Consider the following 20,053-nt stretch of genomic DNA (forward strand, 5'->3'; position numbering starts at 1 on the left):
TTTACAAACTGCCATGCAACAGGTGTACCCTGAAGCATGAAACTGCCACAGTGAACACAGCCTGACTGCATCTTTCACAACTGGGGAGAAGTATCAAGTCCATAAAAACACGGCAAGAGAGCAAGAGATGAGAGTTCAAAGCAATGTTGATTGAGATGTACCAGGCAAATTAGAAGAGGATAAGAACTGGTGCTTTCTGAATAAAACAGCAACAGCAAAACAACACAGCTTTTAGTATCCTAAATCAAGAACATTTAAATAGCTACTTTAAATATTCTGCTTTAAGACAAATTGAAACTGCTCTTATTAGTGTATAGAAAGCTATACTGATCTTCCATGGTAGGTTTTTACTACTAGTATTAAAAATAAGTAATTAACATAAAAGCAACAAGAGCAAGCTGGACTAATTGTAGCTACTTTATCCCTAGTTTCTCCCTGTCCCTCCCTTCTGAGTTCTCTGTGGACACATAGAACAAAGTGTGCCTTGTTAGAATGTAAATAAAATCACACACTTAAAATGGATTTGATGTATGTACAGTAGATATCATTCATGAATGTTACATGGCCAGTGCAGTTACATTCTTTGTAAGGTATTTAATGTTCTCTATCAAATCTGCCAAAGGAAAAACAAATGAGTGGGGAAATCACAGATTAAGGAATTATCACAGTCATTAAAGTTCGAGAATTGTAGTAGTAAATGTATGATATTCTTCTACGAAGTTCCATAAAGAAATGGTGGCAACATGTATATATTGCAATTTTATTTCATTCGCTCAAACAAAACGTTAGCATGTAAGAAATTTAAAATGACACAATATGGTAAAAATAGCAGAGAATGAACTGAGAAACTAAAAGGAAGGTAAACCTAAATGCATGAAAATTCAACATTCATTAGTGATCATCTTCAGTTTTTGATTGACACTTGATGCTCGGTAACTTTTTAAAACAATGAACTGGAAATCATTATGACTGTCTGAAGAGATTTCAGCACCAGCACTAAGATTTTTACATTCAGTTTGTGGTTGACTTGTTAGCCACTTGTATATAGTACAGATTTATCACAGATCAGATCACAGTGTTGAGAAAAGCAACGCTTTCCTGGAATTAGAAAGGATCCCCTAAACTGTCCTCAGTTTAAGACATCCATTGTACAAAAGCACAGAACCACCACAATATGGTTTTCAAAGAACTTAGTTACCAGTAAGCAAAATAATCTTAGCTTCTGTAGTTCATTTTCAATACTGAAATCTCTGAAAATGTTGCAACTGTCAGTATGACAGGAGATGTTTACAGTTATCTTTAACTCAATCAGATTTTCTGGAAAGAACCAATTCAGCAATTTGGGATTATAGAAATTATGTATGTAGAAGCAGCACAAAAGAAGACATCTGTTCCTTTTTCTTTTAAACAGAAATCATGTTAATTTTAGACCAAGGCACAAAACGTTTAGTGCATAAGCCAGTTCCTTGCAAAATCTAGTAGTTCATCATTTAGTTTTGGACCACTTATACCCATTCACACTATTCCACTATGCTACTCCTGAACTCTCCTATAAACAAATCAAACATGATTTCTGACAAGGATAAAACTTCCTTAATGCTGAAAACCTCCATGTAAAATAAAGTTACATTAACAAAGATGAAAATGCCTCCTCTTATTTTGAGTAAAACAGTACTTTACAAGCTCACTATGGATTTCTTTTTTTTTAATGCCTTCAATAAACGCATGCAGGAAAATCTTTTTTTTAATGATTCATTAATTCAGTTGGTCAATATTTCCACTTTCATCTTCTCTCAGACTTTGAAGGTATAGAAACAGAAAATGTTTGGAGAAAAAATTCCATTTTAAGCCTTTTGAAAGCACTAAGTGCTGCTTTACTTTGGTGTTCAGCACTTAAGACAGTATGTTATTGAAAGCATTTGTCCTAAGGATGGAGCTGCATGTACAGTAACCTCTCCAAAAGTTGAAAGTAAACTTTTCTTTTGGAACAGCACAGAACACAAAGCAAACATGGCACTGGTACGGCTCAGAGAAATTGTTAGTGCAAAAGAAATGGGAAGATTTTGATCTGTATTGTTTTTCCAAAAGCACTACAGATCCCATTCACAGAATTTATATGCCACTGAACTGTACCACATTAAAACAATTACAAACAAAACCTGAAAATCTAGGGAAATAGAAGGGCGTCATCTCTCCCAAAAATAATTCCCAATTTATTGACTGAAACCAATGACATACCACTTACGTTTTCCAGAGTTTGGGTATTGGAGCAGCTGTTTTTACATTTGTTTTTATGTTGTGCCCCCCCCTCCCCATCCCGCACCCAAGGAAAGTGGCAGATAAATTAGAAGAAGGGGACATTTACTGTGACCTCATGCTCCATTATTCTAATGCAACTAATTGTTGTCTTGTTTCATTAAGCAATCAAAAAACTAGTCTCAGAAAACCGTGAAGCAGAAGGTCATGGTAAAAAGATAAAGAACAATGCACTTATACAGGTGCATCCTCAGCAATTCAGATGTCTAAGTGTTTGTTCTCTTGCCAAGAAATGGGTTTGATTCACATGGGAGTTTCAGAACCATTATGGAAGTATTACTGAATTTCAAATATAAAACTAAAAAAAAAAAAAAAAGATATAAAAAAGGATTAAGTACCTGGTTCCATTAACATGGTTACTGATAAAAGTCACATTTTCCTCATTATTACACATGCATGTAAGATGAAGAAAAAGTGTAGAAAGTAATAAAAATGTGTCGCCTTCCCCCTCCCTCATCCCACATTTTTCTGGGCATAAATTAAGCCTTAAAAATAAAAAGGCTACTTAATATCTGTGACATGCAATTTTTCTTTTAATTAAAAAGCTGTGTTGTGTTACATTACAAAAATGTCCACATGCATAAATCTAAAAAAAGCCCAAAAATCTACTGTAAATCTACAACATACTAATGATTTACATTTGACTGCTGATTCGCATTATGTAGAAGTCTTAGATTTGGTAAAGCATTGTAACAATGTAGGAAGGCATCTACATCTTTAAACTCTGGACTGTATTTGCTTTTTTTTTTTTTTTCCTATAAAATTGCATGAAGGCTAACTAGAGAGGCTTCCTATCATAAAATTCCAAAAACCCAACATGTGATCCCTGTCTAGGTCATTCACTTACAAATACTGCCCTTAAAAAGCACATATTTCTAATCATTCCATTATTTTGTGAACTGAACTTATACACATCTGATCTTTTAAATTATTCATGGAAATATCAGATATGATAGGAAGACAAACCTGAGATTCATTTGAAGTACAACAGTATAACTTGCTAAATCCTTCATTAATAAAGAAAACCTCTCTGAAAAGCCTTCCCAAGCTTTTCCCTGTTTGTTTGTTTTGTGTAACAACAAATTCTGAAATATGTGCAATTTTATCTTGTCATGAGTATACTTCAAAGCACTGTGATCTTGTCTGATAGGCGTAGGAAATTCTGCACAATCATTACAGTAACTTTAAGACTCTTTTCCACCTTGCTGTAAAGGTCAGAAAAAAGCTGCAAACTAGGAGGAAAATAGCGTATCACCAGAGTGATGTGCCTGAAGCTTTTCAGAATATGTTGTTTCTCCCTCCTTCCAAGTGTCTGTCTCCATTTTCTTCTAACAGCTCACAAAACGTAGTCAGTTTTATGTCAAGTTAAAGAGTCACATCGGCTTAGTACTAGTCTTTCTATGCAGTATTCGACTTGCTCAGTTCCTGCCTGATAGCTGGAGAGAAAGAGAGAGAAATTAACAAATCAAACATTTCAAGTCAAGGAAGAAAGCCAGAATTCACAACTAACCTCTTAAAGAAAGTTCATCCTACTAAAACGTCTCAGAGAAGGAATAGTCTATATGTAATATGCTTCTCATGTGGTTAAAAGGCAAAGTGTCAGTCTCAGCTAGGCAGAACGCTTTTCACTCCTATTAGGTTTTCATTAACTTTTTATTTTTCAGTTCTACACCTCCAGCAAGTCTACCACTGAGATATCAAGGAGCATGTGTGTGGGCTTATTTATTTCAGTTTAGCAATAGCCTCTGGGCCATACACTGTTTGCATCGTATTATCCAAAAGGCTGTGGTACACAGCATAGCCAAAATATTAATGAAGAAAAAGTATTTTATGAAACAGTTACTGATTTAAGTATAGGGAAAAGCACTGCATTGTAGTGCAAAACCAGTCAGCTCTTTCTACCACATCTGTTAATGACATTTACTATTTTACCAGTTGTGGTACCAGTTTCAATATGACCATACTTCATTTTGGTATAATCCACAAAGCAGTAAAAATGAAACAAAACATTAACACCCACACAGTTTTATTTACTTCTTGATTCATCGATCTTAAAGATGATTATTCCTAAATAATTTCCCATAACTACGGAAGACTACTTAATAAAATATCTTCTGTTAAAATAAAAATGAAAACTGTGAAAATTATTTTTACTTGAATCTTACATTAAAGACAAACATTAGAAGACTGGAAGCTGGAAACATAACCATAGTGAATATTATCAGTTTTGAAATATGCATCCCAGCAGCCCTGGATTATTTTAATTATAAAAATAGCCCGTTTACAACCACGATATAAAAAATGTCTCAGAGCACATATTCAAAAAATGACACTTGGTGTCAAATCACTTAAAAAAAAAACCAACAAAAAAAAACAAACAGAGGAGAGGAAATAAGACATACGATATACCACAGTAAGAGCAGGTCTGGCACTGTACTGGGTCTGGCTGGGATGGAGTTAACTTTCCCCACATCAGCCCATACAGTGCTGTGCTCTGCACTTTTAGCTGGAACACCATTGATATCCCACCAATGGTTTGTCTACTGCTGAGCAGTGCTGGCACAGAATCAAGGCTGCCTCCAAATCACCACAAAGCTAAAAGGCTGCGAGTGGGCAAGAGGTGGGGAAAAGACATCGGCAGGGCAGCTGACCTAAACTGACCAAAAGATATTCCAAGCCATATCAATTCACGCTCAGCAATAAAAGCTGAGGAAGGGGAAGAAGGGAAACTCTTGTTATAAAAACCTGTCCTCCTAACAACCACAATGTCTGTCAAGGCCCTGCTTTCCCAAGACGTGGCCGAATATTGTTTGCTAACAGGAAGCAGGGAATATTTTTTTTTCTTTGCTTCCATGCAGCCTTTGCCTGTTTTTCTTTTTCCCTTTAGACTGTCTGTCCTCATCTCGACCTGTGAACCCTTGTCCCCATAGGCACAAATGAACGAATGCCAACAGACTATCAACAAGTCTGTATTTTCCAATATTTGATTCTCAGAATAAAAACATACCAAGTTTACAGTTTGGTGCAGCTTAAAAATTACTTGCTCTGAGATTCAACAATAACAAAACAAATTGATACTTACCATCAATGAGTTCCTCCTTTAATTTCGTTAACTCCTTTCTCATTTCATCTAAAATATCCTATGGTGTCAAAGTAATAGATTAGTTTTGGAACATCTAGCTTTCTACTGAGAGAAATCCAAAATTATTATAGCCTTCAATCGACCTTTAACAATTCTGAAATTTATATTCCACACTTTATCATAAGAAATTAATCCCCCAGATCTGAAACATTTAAAAAATACGTCTTATAAATTGATTTCAGTAGTACTTATTAAAGAAGGGAAATACTTAAGTTAGAATATTGCACTAATATAATTGCTAAATAATAATAGGATCATCCCTTTAAAATAAGGGAGCTTTATCATGGATGAAAGCTCATATGCAATGCAAACAAATCTAATTAAAAAAAAAAGGCCAAGAAAACATTCAAAGGGAAAAAATATGGGATCAAGTTATCCCCAGTCACAAACTGGAATTTAACCTAATCAAAATGACTGAGTTAAATGCTACCAATTTTTTCTGCAGCCTTCTGTATATCTGATTTGGGATAATTATTTTAAGAAAATGCTTTTGAAACCAGAGTGGGAAGTACTGTCTGTTTCTGAAAAGTACAGTCTCATCCCAGGCAAAACAGTAATCATCAGTAAACACATCCAAAAGATTTTAATATTCAGCTCTTTTTCAGCTTTTCAACACAATTAGAATACTAATGTGCAATACTAGACATTTTTTCGGTGTTCCTCAAACACATACACACACCATATATGCACGAACCCTGTCTTCAAGTAACAGCATCAAAGCTTAAGGGGTACCCTCATGCAATTTAAGCTCCTGGAGAAGGTGGGAAGAGCTGCATTCCTCCCGCTAGAGAATGGATATGCCAACAAGCTGCTATGAAGCACAAGAAAGCACTTGCAATGTGTCAAATACTTCATAGTAACTGCCCATTTTGTCCAAAGACAAAACAATCCACCCTAAACAACCTAGCCATCTAGACTCAGACTGCTGGAAATTTGGTACATCTGAACTTTATGAAATTATAGGATCTACACAGACTTCAACTCAAAAGAACCACTGACAACATCATAAAATCATCCAGACTGCTATCTGCAAGTTGTAGCATGAGTGCTGAAAATCCTCCATAAAATTTGAGGAGTACCTGTTTTATCTCCAGAACAGACACTACAACCCCAGACTTTTATTTAGGTAAAAAGGATTATGAAGTGAAAGATGTCTCTTTCCAGAACAACAGCAAAAAAAGTCATATTTGCACAGAGTGCAGACCTTTTTTTTTTTTTTTTAACCGTCTGGTTGGAACAGTTCCTAGAAAATAGAAAACTGCATTTCCTCATACAAGACTCAAAATAACCCACAGGGAATCTATCTGTGTTAACATCAGAAATGGTGGGGTGTTTTTTGTTTTTTTTTTTGAGCCAGAAAGAACGTACATTCCCTGAACAACCCACGTATTAGCAGAGGCATTATGAAGCATGACAGAGAAAAAATATGCAGTAGTATTATCTTATTGTCTTCAGTGGAGAACATGGAGCACCTCATAGAAATGTTCTCAGATCAACATCATCCCTACATCCCAGATATCTGCCACTCTCTAAAGAGAACCTTGCTTGAAAAGACATCACCTACAGTCAGCAAAGATGATCATATGGCCTCAAAGGCAGACTTCTTAGTAGCTGGAGGAACAAAAGTAAATTAAATCCACTTGCTCCTGTGAGGGTTCCTATGAGGAACTGTCTTCCATCTAGCATGGGAGGTCTTAGTCTAAATATTAGAAATACTGTTAAGTGATGTCTCCTGCCTTGACACAAGTGACACATCTGTCGCTGAGGTTTTTGTTGCTCAGATTATGGTATGCTTGGCAAATAATTGTCACGTACAGGTAAGTGTTAGAAAAGTTTTCCAAAGCATCCTGTAACATGTTTTGCTAATCTAACAGGAGCCTTCCTTCACACATGGCTCATTCTATGGATAGCCAGTATATAGACAGACAGAAATGCGATACCACTGGATGCTATTTCATCACCAAGCTCATGACCACAAGTGCTCAACTCTGATATTTAAAAAAGGTTATACTTCGGTAGGTAGAGCAGTCTTTGTTTTGTGAGGGAGGAGAGGGGAAAGAAAGGTTTTCCAAGCAAACTAATTTTACCAGTTCTATCTGTATTATCAACACCATCTTGTGTATTCCGTGTAATGCAAAAGCAGGAACAAGCATCTGGGAGAAAGTAATGGGGCTGTGTAAGCAGGCATCATACAATTATAGCTCCTAAGAATACTGAAGTAAGTTTGGGAAAAAGTAACTACTAATAATTAATTACTGAAGTTTGGAACTAGTTAATAGAACAGTTTAAAACTGGTATTTGAGAGCCCCAGATCCTAATACCCAAGTTTTCTATACAAAGCATGATATATGTACCTGCTTCAATCTGTCATAATCTAGACCTTCTGACTGTACTCCATTGGCACTGGGTTGCCCCGTTGGTGTAGATTTTGGTCTGCAGTACAAAAACAAATCAGTAAGTTACTGGTCACTCATTATTACAACATACATAATACATCTCCATCAAACTTGCTAATATTCATCTATCAAAACAATATTTTTAATATTAAAAGAAAAACAGAAAAAAAAAAATAGACCCAAAATACCACACAGAATGGAAACCAACAACCAAGAACATTTTCCACGCACTGGAAATATTAATCACCATAGGAATAAGTTATTAGTTCAAAACAAGAACAATTCAACTTGCAGACATATTTCATTGTCAGTGGTTTCCGATGTTTTTATGGTGTTAATGAAAAACTGATCTCCTTTGAATGTCAAACACTTTTCATTTTCCCCTTTAAAACTACGTATCTCAGAAAAGGCTCTCTGAAAGAAGCACTCCCTCTTAATGAGTGCATGTTGATATTGCAACCTAAAAGCATGTGGTGTGTGGCATCACCCTTGAAGACTGAGAATTCAGCATGGCAAGACTGAATAACCTGATCTAATTCTTGCTTTGAGAATGCATCGGAAATAGATAGCTTCCAGAGGTCCCTTCCTATGTTATTCCATGCATTGTAAAGCTACTGAAAACAAATACTCAAGGACACTGTAATGGCAGCAAGTTTTATCATATAATGTTTGAGGAAGTTCTGATGTGTTGGTTCTAATGTTTGGTTACTCTCCTAAGACATTGAAACTTGCCTACAGAGATTATCCTGCATTCTTAAAACGTGTTCCAAAATAAGAGGATTCTCAACCATGTCATCTCCCTTTTTCTGATCCCCTGTTTATACAATGTGCAACTTTCAGACTCACATACTTAACTACACTTACAAAGGGCCTTCCATATGCACAGCTATAAGCAGAGACAGAAGCTAGATGCTAACAGCAGAAACAGAGAATGGTTCTCTAAAACACGAGTGGCTGGCTGGCATCAGACAAAGAGGAAGGAATGTTCTGCTGTTCTTAATTGCTTTTTACATCCTAACAATCTCTGTGACTCTATAAAAGGATACAGAAAAAATGCTTGTAAAAAATTGCTGACAGTTAATTTCAAGATGTTTCCCTACTGTTAGAATTATCATCGGATGTAGAATTTAAGGGTAGGGTAAAGGTATAATAAGCTGGGTTCTATTTCACTGCCCATATATGTGGTATCACTGAACAAAAAGCCTGGCTTACATTCAGTTTCTCACTTACAAATTCTTACATAGGAGGAATTAATTAAACACTGCATTTTTCAAGATTTGTTACTTGAAGGTACAACCTTTTTTTTTGTTAAGCTGGAAGGTGACCAGGCACAGGAAAAAAATAAACCAGCAGGAAAGGTACAGTTATGCTTCTTACTTTCTTTCCCATGCACAGTATCTCACTTCAGTACATGAGGGACACAAAGCAATGTATCCATTGCTTTAAAAATGCCCAGATAAATGGAAAATTATTTATCTAGCACAAACAAGCTGTGCTCTCACTCAGAAAAAAAAAAAAAAGAACCCCAATAATATACTTATTTTTTAAACAAAAGCAGTACTTTCAGGTCTCACTCATCTTCCCTTAAAAGACAGTAGTTTATCCATGAAGAAATAGTTTGATTACACTCTGTTTTTTCAATAATAGCAGAATGAGCCTCATTCCTGATGGTCTTGGTGACTTAAAATTTGACAGGCTATTATTTGCTAACAGAAGAAAAACACTCCAAGTGCAACTCTGAACAGAAAAGGAGATGCACACTTAATTGTCATTTTGATACTACAGAAACTTCCTCCGGCTTGTACTCTCCATATTTTCACCTCTTATTGGTTCTCAGTGTGAAAAACAAAGACACAGCACGTGACAAGAGTTTTTACCACGCAACCTATATACAGTAACATTTATCACACTGGCATCATTCTAATACAAATTCATAGCTACCAAGTAATCTGGTGACAGCATTTTAAATTTATACATCCTTTTTTTTCTTTTTTTTTTTTTTGTTTTTTTTGGAAGGCAATAACTCTGGTGCAAGTAGTAGAAAACTCTTAATACTTGTTTTTAAAGCTTTGCGACTAATTCTGTGCACTGACGAGTTACTTATGTGAAGTCCTGTTGCACCCATGTAGGAAAAAAACTGCCCATAATTAGTCATGCAAAACAGAGTCAGCAAAAGCAGTGTTTAACTGTCCCTTCGCTGATGGACTTTGCGTCAAAGTAGGTGCAGGAACATTGTTATACCACCAGCTCTATTCTTCACATGGGATCAGAATACTATTAAACAAGTTCCAAAAGAGACACTGCTAACATTACTGGACTTGAAACACACTGAAATGAAATACACAATCCATGGATTAAGATAGAATAAGAAATATTAAGTAACTTTATTGTAGAAGCACCTGGAAAACAGAATTCACCTTGTAGCCGTAAGAAGATCACCAGTGTGTGCTAATGCTATGAAGATAAACCACAGTTTGGGATCTTTTACAAAAATCTTTAGATACTGACAGTGCTAAGTTCCTTAGGAAATAATTCCTTGCTCAAAATAAAAATCAAGACGGGAACTTTGGCAAGTGCTGCTGCTTCACATTCCTGGTGTTTAGTATGCTACTTTTGCAGTTTATACCTGAAAGCGCAAACACAGACTGACTCCAAGCAGAACAGTGTGAGTTTTTCAGATTCTCCTTATACTGTTTCTAATCATTAACTGTCTCTTTGTTCCCATATACTAGGGCATTATAGCATTTACCCAACTAGACTGAAATAAAAAAAAGAATCAGTTTCCTCCCCAAAGCTATTCCTGACGAGAGATAGCAGGGATCTACTGAATGTTTTATTAAAAGAATTCAAACAAGAACATATTTGAGTATTTTAATAAAATTACTTATATTTTAAAGAACGTATCTCCACAAACAGACTGCTGCTTGCTTTGCTCAAAATCTTTACAATAAAAAGGTAGCTCTGCCAATTTTATTTCATATATTCCTATAGTGAAATACCTGTCTAGATGTGTAACAGGATAGCCTTCTTAAAAACTTGACCACTCAGTTGTAGGAATGTATTCAATTTTTTTTTTTAAGAAGTCCTGCGAGAAATTCTTCATTCATCCAAATATGAAAGACCTTAACTTGTAAACTAGGTAAGTTAGGTAAGTTATCTCAGTCAAATCTAGCTTCCTCTCTACCCAAATTATCCTTTTCCTTCTCCAGTTTGCTCAGAGAAAAGATTCATGGTGAATGCAGTTGCCATTAAGACAGACATTAGCTACTGAAAATTAGCAAATGAAACATCCCAACCATTAGTCCTAAAATGGCTACAGAGCACTCCCGTGTGGTTTTTCATAGCATTGCCTAGCAGGACAGTGAGGCAACCTTTGTAATCCCTAAAGCACCTTAAAACAAACATGCAAGATAAAGATTTTATTCATGCCACCATGCAGAATACGCCACCCAAGATAAGTATCTCAAAGGGGAACTTCTTATACAAAAGATGAAGTATTCACCACAGTGAGTGCTTGATGAAAAACGAACGTGGAATTTGATTCAATAATTCAAAGTGTTCAAAAAAAAAAATCCAAAGCTCTACGAAGCTTAGCTGCAGAAAGCTCTTAAAACCCAAAGGCTTTAAATGTCAGTATTTTTTGCAAAATTTTTGTACTACTACAGGAACTACAGTTTAAAATAGTTATTTTAAAATTTGTGAATACTCTCCCAATTGAAACATTAATTTATGTTTAATGATTCCTTTATTTTTTCATTTCTTTATTTTTTCATATGCTCGTGTCAGGCAAAATCTATTTATCTTTACTTAATCTGTGGCAGCAAGACATGAAAATTCACTTGGAAAATTACCTGCTATTCCTGTATATCTAAGCTTACATTTCTGAAAAATTTCTCAGGATGTTACAGAATGTTCAATCATGGCATATCCAACAAGAATTTGGACCTTCACAGGTGGTGACTAACAGAAATCTAGTATTTATTTCTAATTCAAAACTGGTTCTTAAACCACTTCAATTTGCCTTCAGAACCATCCAAAAACGTTCCAAAAATGGGCTTAACTGGACAAATGAAATACAAAGAGGAACCTGATCATGCATGTGGTGATTACCAACCTATGTAGAAAAAGTCCACCCTTGGATTGGTAAAATAAATAAATTAATTAAAAAAATGTAAGAAAGTAAGAAAGATTTTAATCATTAAAAAGTCTCAAATCCTAACAGGATAATACCTGTTTAATGAATCATAGAGCCTGTTTTCAGAAACAAGCAGGTTTTTCCATGGAGATTCCCGTCTATGAGTAGGGGAGAAACACTACCTTAACAAGCTATAAAAGACCTTAATTATGTTCAGTTTTAAAACCTTAAATACAATGGAGCCTCACTGATTGTGTTCCAGGAGTTCTATTTTGAACATATCAGGAAATATGAAAAACATGTAGTTCAATACTTAAAAATCTGCACTAGAAAAAAAGGGTTTATTTTTAAATAGTATTGATTTATAACATTCATTCTGAATAACAAATCCTTTGTCTAATTACTTGGAAGCTCTCAAGAGAAAATATTGCTTACTTGCCATTTTTGTAAGCACGCTTTATTTAATCCTCATAAATGACCACGTTCACTCTGTATAGGTCAGGAGCAGGTTTTCTAGGCTTAATAGGTGAAAGATATCCCCCCTTGCCGGCAAACATGGTATTAGTGTTTCAAGTAGCAGCACCCTTTGACTAACTCACTCAAAGAACCTTAACAATCTGCTCATAGAGATAGAGTTGTCAACTTCAGAGAATTTAGAAAAAATGCAAGGATATTTAAGAGAGCCTTCTATTAATACCTTTTCTTGCTTGGAAAACTTTATCTGCAGTTTTTACAATATATGCTATGGAACCTTCCAGGAGGTTATGACAACACTGGAATTGAATATTGATATTTGATTAAACAAAGAATTCCTTATTTAAGTGCTTATAGAGCATACACTCACTGAGGCTCTAATTAGTCTGAATTATCAGTCTATCAACATCTTCAACATGATAAAGGAAAAAGCCCGATGGAGAGATTTTCTTAATACATCTCAAGAGAAGTCTCAAAACATTTGTAATTCTTTCTACATTTTTAAATATGCTGAGAATAGGAGAATCTATGCCCAAATGGTCAGGTCAGCAAATACCTCAAATAATGAAATATAAAATGCTCTAAATCTCTTCAGGATTCCTTACAAAATTATTTCTGTGATTATTGAGTTCCCCCTCAATATCATGTATTTATACCTTAATCTGCTTGAAAGCTAGAGACCTCTGTTAAAGCACGTAAGATCTATCAGGTAAGTGTAGGAAGAAGAAATCAAGGCAAAGTTTGTGAAGCAGTATTTTGTTACACTGGCAGTAGAACAGGGAGGACATCACCACCAATGTTACCTTTTTTTTTTTGACAAAGCAAAACCAAACAAAACAAAAACAAATGAACAAATGAAAAGAGACCCACAATACAAGCAATCAGAATCAAGGCTGGAGAGATTTTAAGTTACTGGACTGAGTAATTTCTGGAAGACATGGATACTGATAGTCTGATAGTGTTTAGTACACAATTTTAGAACTGATGAGACCTCAATGGCAACCTCAACAACAAGTAATGCCACTTAGAGGATTATCTTCTTCACAAATCAACAAATCTTGTACAGCTGTTTCCAACATGCCAGAATCTTAATGAGAATTGAAGTAATTTCAAACAGAATATTCTCAGGTATAACACATTCTTCCGTTGTCTTTTGAGAAATTCAGGTAATTTTTTCAGATTATCACAGGTCAGAACCTTTTAACCTCTGTATCCAGAACACACAGGAAAACTAAAATGAACCACAAGCCTACTTAATTGTATTACTGAAATGCCTACCATAATGCCCAGTACCAACTGGAATTCCTGTTGACAAGTTACCAACGACCAGTAAGTGTAGTGAAGGCTGCATAATACTCAATTCATTAGGATGTTTCTTTGGATTCTTATGAAGCAACTACTGAAAACTGTCACTGGATCAAATCTCACCAAGATGTTTAAATATCAAGATATACATTCTATAATTAGCACAGAAATAGAAAGATGAAAACTGTTCAGTAGATTTATGACTGAATATATGAATGATAGCACTGAACTTGGTCTCCCCTGCAGGAAAATTTCAGACTTAAAAATGTAAGGAAATAGAAAGAATTAACCCTTTCTGTAAGCAAATATATACCACAATTATTGAAGTTATATACCAACAATTATTAAGTAATCTTTTTGCTTTACTTTTACCTTGAAAATTTCACTTTTCACTATTCTTTAAAAGCAACACTTTATTCTTAATTAAAATTGCCAAAAGCAGTTTCATAGCAGGACTTTTAAACCCCAAAATGTTGCTTTGTATTATTTTTGCTATTTTAGTCAAGTATCTTTAGCAGCATGAGCAACAACAGCAAACTTATAGAAAAAGATAGCTACTGGTACAAAATGGAGTACCTGGATATAACAGGCGACTTGCTTCCATTCACTGTGTTTGTTCTTTCCCAAGGCTTTCTTGTTAGTTCTGTGAAACACAGAAAAAATAAAAACTATTGTCTTCCATTTGTTGTATAATTATATGAAGAAGCTTAAGTACCTAGCAACTTAAGTCAGTCATTTTCCTTTTTTAAGCTACATTGCATTAGTTCTTTAATATTAAGCTACCTCCTGTTATATTCAAATTATTTTTAGCCATGCAACCATTCGTGTTGTAATAGCATCTTTGAGCTTCACTTTAAATCTAGACATTGCAAATGCCATTTGATTCTTCACAGAATCACGGAACCGTTGAGGTTAGAAGGGACCTCTGGAGATCACCTGGGTCCAACCTCCCTGCCAAGCAGGGTCATCTAGTGCATGTCTTAAACCACGTAGGAAAAGGTCTACCTTGCTTTACGTATTTTACTGCTTTAGTTGTGAAACATGGAATTCTGGAACCATGACTAAACAGTCAGCTTCAGATACTGGGGGAGTATGTTTTTAAACTAAAGGAGTTTTCCTAGCCTGTTAACAAATTACACAAAAACAATTGTGTTAATTTCAATGAAGCAACAGCAGGAATGAAAAAACTTCACACAACTAGAATACCTTACAACAAGATATTTATTTTCCACCAAAGTTGTGTCCCTTTTTGGGATGCTTGTAAAGTTGCAATGCATATTTACTTCTTTCATAACAACAAACTCAAAACTAAAGGTACATTTTGCACCTGGGTCCAGAAAAGTAGTAGTTTACTTACCACAGCATGATACAGGACAAAGTTTTACTGGGTACCTTTGCTATTGCCTAGGCAGCTTATACACTGCAGGTCAAGCACTTTATTATATGTTGCAGAAGAAAACTTCTGGGCCTAGTCCATAGACACAGTAATTTGTATTCAAGATGTAAGACAAACAAACAAACAAACAAAAAAACCCACCACCTATCTTTATATAATCTCATGCTTCATTTTCAATTACAGTGCCTCTTTTTAGTTCTGTTTATACTCCTCTCCAAGCAACTTTGACCCACTCACTATCTTGAGATTATTACAGCAATTTTTGTCAACAGAAGACAGAAATAAAACAAAAAACAAATGAACATTTCAGCTAAGGACTATTGTGTGTTATTGTATGGTGAATGAGACCATTTCCTTTAGTGCTCTTACCTAGCCCTTCCTCATGACATAACTATCACCACAAAGGTTTCATTCTGTATTGGTCAGGTTTTCATTCCTTACAATCTGCACAAATTAAAACATTATTTCTATACTGTGAGCTGTTATTACTTGCTTGCTATTGTTATTTCAGTTTTTAAACGTATCAGTGATCTTTTAAGTCTTTATTTCTGGTTTGGTTGAGGGTTGGTTTTGTTTTTAATTGCTGTTTTGTTCCCATTATTTTGTACTGTTCAATTCTGCTACACTGGGCAAGCTGAAAGGCATAAATGTTCTTCTGAATCTCATACTAATCAGGAAGCTCTCCAGCATTCAGCAAAATTAGAAGAATATCTGAACTGCAGAAGTCTACTAGCACAGTCGTCTGTGACCCAGTTAATTACACATTGCCGATGCTAGTAATGTCTCAAGCTTTATTAATTTGCTATATGAGGCTTCAGGATTTGTCCAGCCTTGGAATTATTTTAGCTGTATTTGCAAAATTATCTGAGAATTTTTTTGCCATGGCTGCAGCTTGTTCAACCACTACAATCGCTATATAGCTGAAACAGCAAAATTATTCAAGTTTCACATGTCTGTTTTCTATTCTATATTTTTGAGCTTGCTTTTTTTACATTACCTAAGATGTTTTAAGTTACATTTTATTTAGCTTTATGTAACTGTGTTTCTTCCTCTAAAAGGAATACACAATCTGCAGAGAAGGACTAGCAGGTCTACACAATCGTGCCATCGCTCTCCCTGTAAGCACAAGAGGAGAGAAAGAACATAGCTTCTTAACAGAGCTGAAATAAACTCAAGGAGACCCAAGCTTAAGACAGAAGAAATGTCTCCCCTTTCAACCTCATACTCCTCCTGACAAAGAATCTGGAACACCGGCAGTTCACAGCACATAGCAAAGGTAAACTTAACATCAAAGTAAGACGTAAATGCTAGCAAGTCCCTGCATAACAATTTCAATCATATTAATGGCAATTATATATAATTACACAACTAGACTAAGCACTGATATCCTGTAACTGAACAAAGACTAATTGTTTGATATTTTAGCAGCCTGCTCAAAACAACACTAGAAGAACACAACAGATCCACTACTCAGATTGCTCAGCATAATTCAGATACAACTACCAGACGTCCATCTATAGAAAGCAATATATATCTCTATATATGTCTATCTATAGAAAGCAATGCTACATAGGGCCTCTAAGAAACACCACAGCTCACAAATCTTCATTTCTCATTCAACAACATTGAATTCAAAAAAGAACACCACTCAGACTGTGTCATACAGGGCTAAGAAAGGATTCATCTTCATTTGAAAGGGCTAAGAAAGGATTCACCTTCATTTTGGTATTATTATACATCAGATTCAGTATTTTAATAATAATTGTAATAATTCAACTCCTCGCTTAAAAGCCCTGATGTTTCCACCTGTCCTTCTCAAGTCAAACAAGCAAGGAAAACACTTTTCCTTCCTTCCACATATTACTCCTAACTAGATCTCTACCTTTTGGCAGCCATGTAGCTAGGCTTTTCCATTCTTGGAATAGCATCACTTCAGAGAATTGGTTCTCATCCCCTCACCAATCCCCAACTGCATAGTTCAACCCTTTCTCCAAAGGCTCCTCTCCTGAAAACAGAATACTTCTTTAGCATGACAAATACTTTGATGCGAAGGAATGGGGACAGACAGATGGCAAAGTCCTCAAATTTAAATATAGGATAGTAACAATATATCTGTTGTTCTAAAAGGTAAGATGTATTTCTCCCTACATATTTAGGATCCTTACTCCTGAGAATCTCACCAAAAGTTTCTGCATTTCATCCTTGTCTAGTAACACCACCTACCTCTTCATAGCCTAAGTTTTTTCTAGGCCCCTAAAATAGCGCATTTGAAAACCACCTGCTTATTATACTTGCACCCTAGTACATTATTGCAATAATTTGTTGAATTTTTGACCTGGCCTCTACTTAATATACCGAATATTCCTCTTAAACATTTTAATGACATGCTCCAATGATGATGCACAGCATTATCAAAACATTTTACATCATCAAGAAATGAGGTGGAATCTCTCTTCTAAGGAAAGACTCATCTCCAGGTGCATTTGACATTTAAGTTCTAAGAAGCGTCTCATCACAGCCACCAAAGAAACTACTTTACTTCCTTCCACTGTTCTTGATTTCCCTCTTTTTGTCCTATATTAATAAGAGAAGCATCCCAAAAAGCAGACATTTACCCAACGCTCACATCATCTCCATGTTAACAGAACAAAGCAAACTCTGAAGAAAAAAAAGGGTGGAAAATGATAAGATTTATTGCCTTGCAATCCTATTTCTTTAAATGACCTGCTGTATCTCAATGGTAACAGCTTTTCCATTATTTCCATTAAGACACATCTAGCTCCCTGTCTCTTTTTATCCCACAGCTAGTGTTTACCCAGAACTTGATCACCCTACAGCAATGTCTTTCAGCAGTAAGGCCTGCAAAACTTCAAGTGGCTGAATCATTTAGTGAAAAAACACATATGGGAAAGCAGTCAGAGAAAGCTAAAACATACTGAACATTGGTGTGCTCAGTACCCAGCCATTTTCCTTTTTCCCCTCTGCTTCCGGAAGAGAAGCAGCATCTCTTGGGATGACAAACTGCACATTGTCCCTGCTATGCACAAGGTGAGAGGGGGCCTAGGAAGCTAACATGCAGGAAGGTACTACTCAAGTACAAGAAAAAAACAGTCTCAAGTGTCAGCCAGATTTTGTAATACAAGTATTTACAGTATGAATACACATGCATGCTGATAATACATGCTGACCAACTACAGAACTGGTGATACAAAAGCTTTCCTTACTGACTGCAGCAGAAGTGCATACTGCACAGCTCCTAACTCCACCACAGGCATACATCAGCAGAGGAATTAATGCTTAAAGAATTTCTGCACCGGGCACTCCTGTTGATTTAGGAGAGACACAAGCGAATCCTTCCTGAGCTAAGTGATAACTGTTTACATCTGACCGACAGTTTTCTATGTCTGACTTGAGGGAAACAAACTACCGCACCAGCTCATGTCCTGTAATGACAAAGACAGCTTGCTTTCACATTCACTGCCTGCTGTTTCCATGAATCAGCCCCACAGGTTCGACACCAGAGGATACTGCATTTGGTAGAGTGCTTCAGTAGATGTTTTTATCTGCTGCCTTCTGAAACATCTCAGAACCAGAACCATTCTACAGTAAAATGTCAGGTTGTAATCAAGGGCTAAGAGCCAGACTCCAAAATTTAACAAGCTTATTGAGATTCATCATTATATTTTAGCATTAGAGTCAGAGTTCACAAACCTATGCTACTTACCAGGTGTGCTTGTTGAAGAAGCCTTAGAAGTTGAAGACTCTGATTCTTCCTGATTAACAGGGAAGAGAAAGGAAGGAAGAATAAAGGCAGGGGTGAGGGGCAGAGAGAAAAAACACACCTTTGACTCTTGTGAACTTAGTACATGAATCTCAACCATTCAAATATTTAATTCTTTTTTTTTTTTAAACAGAGATTTAATAGCTCTGTTCGATTTTATGCAGAAAGTGAACGAACAGTAAAACCTTCTCAAAACAGAAGATATGCATATAAGTATGGTAAAGTATAAATAATTTCCATGACATCATTAGAATCTTTTTCAAGTATTGAGTAACTTGACATAGATAAGATTTCTCAACTCACGGTCTTGTCTTCTTTCTGGTCTTGTTCTGTTGATCCCTTTTCAGCAATTCTTCTCCTACAGGCAGAGACAAAAGTTACCAAGATCATTATGGCTTTAAGATGAAAGACTGCTCTTCACTGTAATTAAGGATACATAAAGCTTGTTATTTAGATAACTAAATATTAGTGTTAAAGTACTTTCAGAATGCTTTCAGGGCCAAAGCCCTCTTTTCCAAGTGATTTTGGGTTTCCTTATCCTTTTGAAGTTTATATTCCCTACCGCTGCACAAAGACTTACAGAAAAGAAAAGTACTTCATTATACTTGAGTAAAAACGGCTATTCATAAAACGTTATCAACTTCACAGAGCAACCACATGAGCAAGCATATGTTTGTTTGATCCTTAGCCAGCTGAAAACAGACACCGAGAATCTTACCTCTAAGAGCAGCTACAGCACAGCAACAGCTACTTACCTCCTGGCCAGCAGGGCACTCATTTCTTCCATCAAGCCACTACCTCCCAGGGGAAGTGGCCCATTTCCACGGCCACCGTCTGTTTTAGATGGAGCAGACCCTCCTCCTCCACTTGAACTGGAGGAGTCTTCACCCTTTGCAATACACAAAAGTAACAGTGTACATGCAAACAATTATAGCTGACAATGAAATAAGCAAAGTTCACATAGTAGAAAGAAACAGTTGTATAAAGACTGCAGCACCACCTATAACTTTTTAAATAATGAATTACACCTATCCAAGATGTATTTTACAGGGCTATTAATCTGAAACAAAAACTACAGCCAGTTCAGGAACACAGAATTTAGAAATAG

At 35.8% G+C, this 20,053-nt stretch overlaps 1 protein-coding gene across 6 annotated transcripts in view; it reads right to left on the reverse strand.

Annotated features, from left to right (window-relative positions):
• Positions 1-3,055: 3,055 nt before the first annotated feature.
• ENAH (ENAH actin regulator) overlaps positions 3,056-20,053 on the reverse strand; it is an 86,652-nt gene continuing 69,654 nt past the window's right edge. For all 6 annotated transcript variants that reach the window (XM_032183929.1, XM_032183930.1, XM_032183931.1 and 3 more), the window contains 7 exons: positions 19,701-19,834; positions 19,249-19,303; positions 18,889-18,937; positions 14,345-14,411; positions 7,813-7,891; positions 5,399-5,456; positions 3,056-3,752 (listed from right to left, as the gene is read on the reverse strand). In XM_032183929.1, coding sequence (XP_032039820.1) covers positions 3,715-3,752; positions 5,399-5,456; positions 7,813-7,891; positions 14,345-14,411; positions 18,889-18,937; positions 19,249-19,303; positions 19,701-19,834 — 480 coding nt within the window. In that variant the 3' untranslated portion in view covers positions 3,056-3,714. The remainder of the gene's footprint in view (positions 3,753-5,398; positions 5,457-7,812; positions 7,892-14,344; positions 14,412-18,888; positions 18,938-19,248; positions 19,304-19,700; positions 19,835-20,053) is intronic.

The sequence above is a fragment of the Aythya fuligula genome, chromosome 3 (genome assembly GCF_009819795.1).
Source record: "Aythya fuligula isolate bAytFul2 chromosome 3, bAytFul2.pri, whole genome shotgun sequence".
In the NCBI taxonomy this organism is placed as follows: Eukaryota; Metazoa; Chordata; class Aves; order Anseriformes; family Anatidae; genus Aythya; species Aythya fuligula.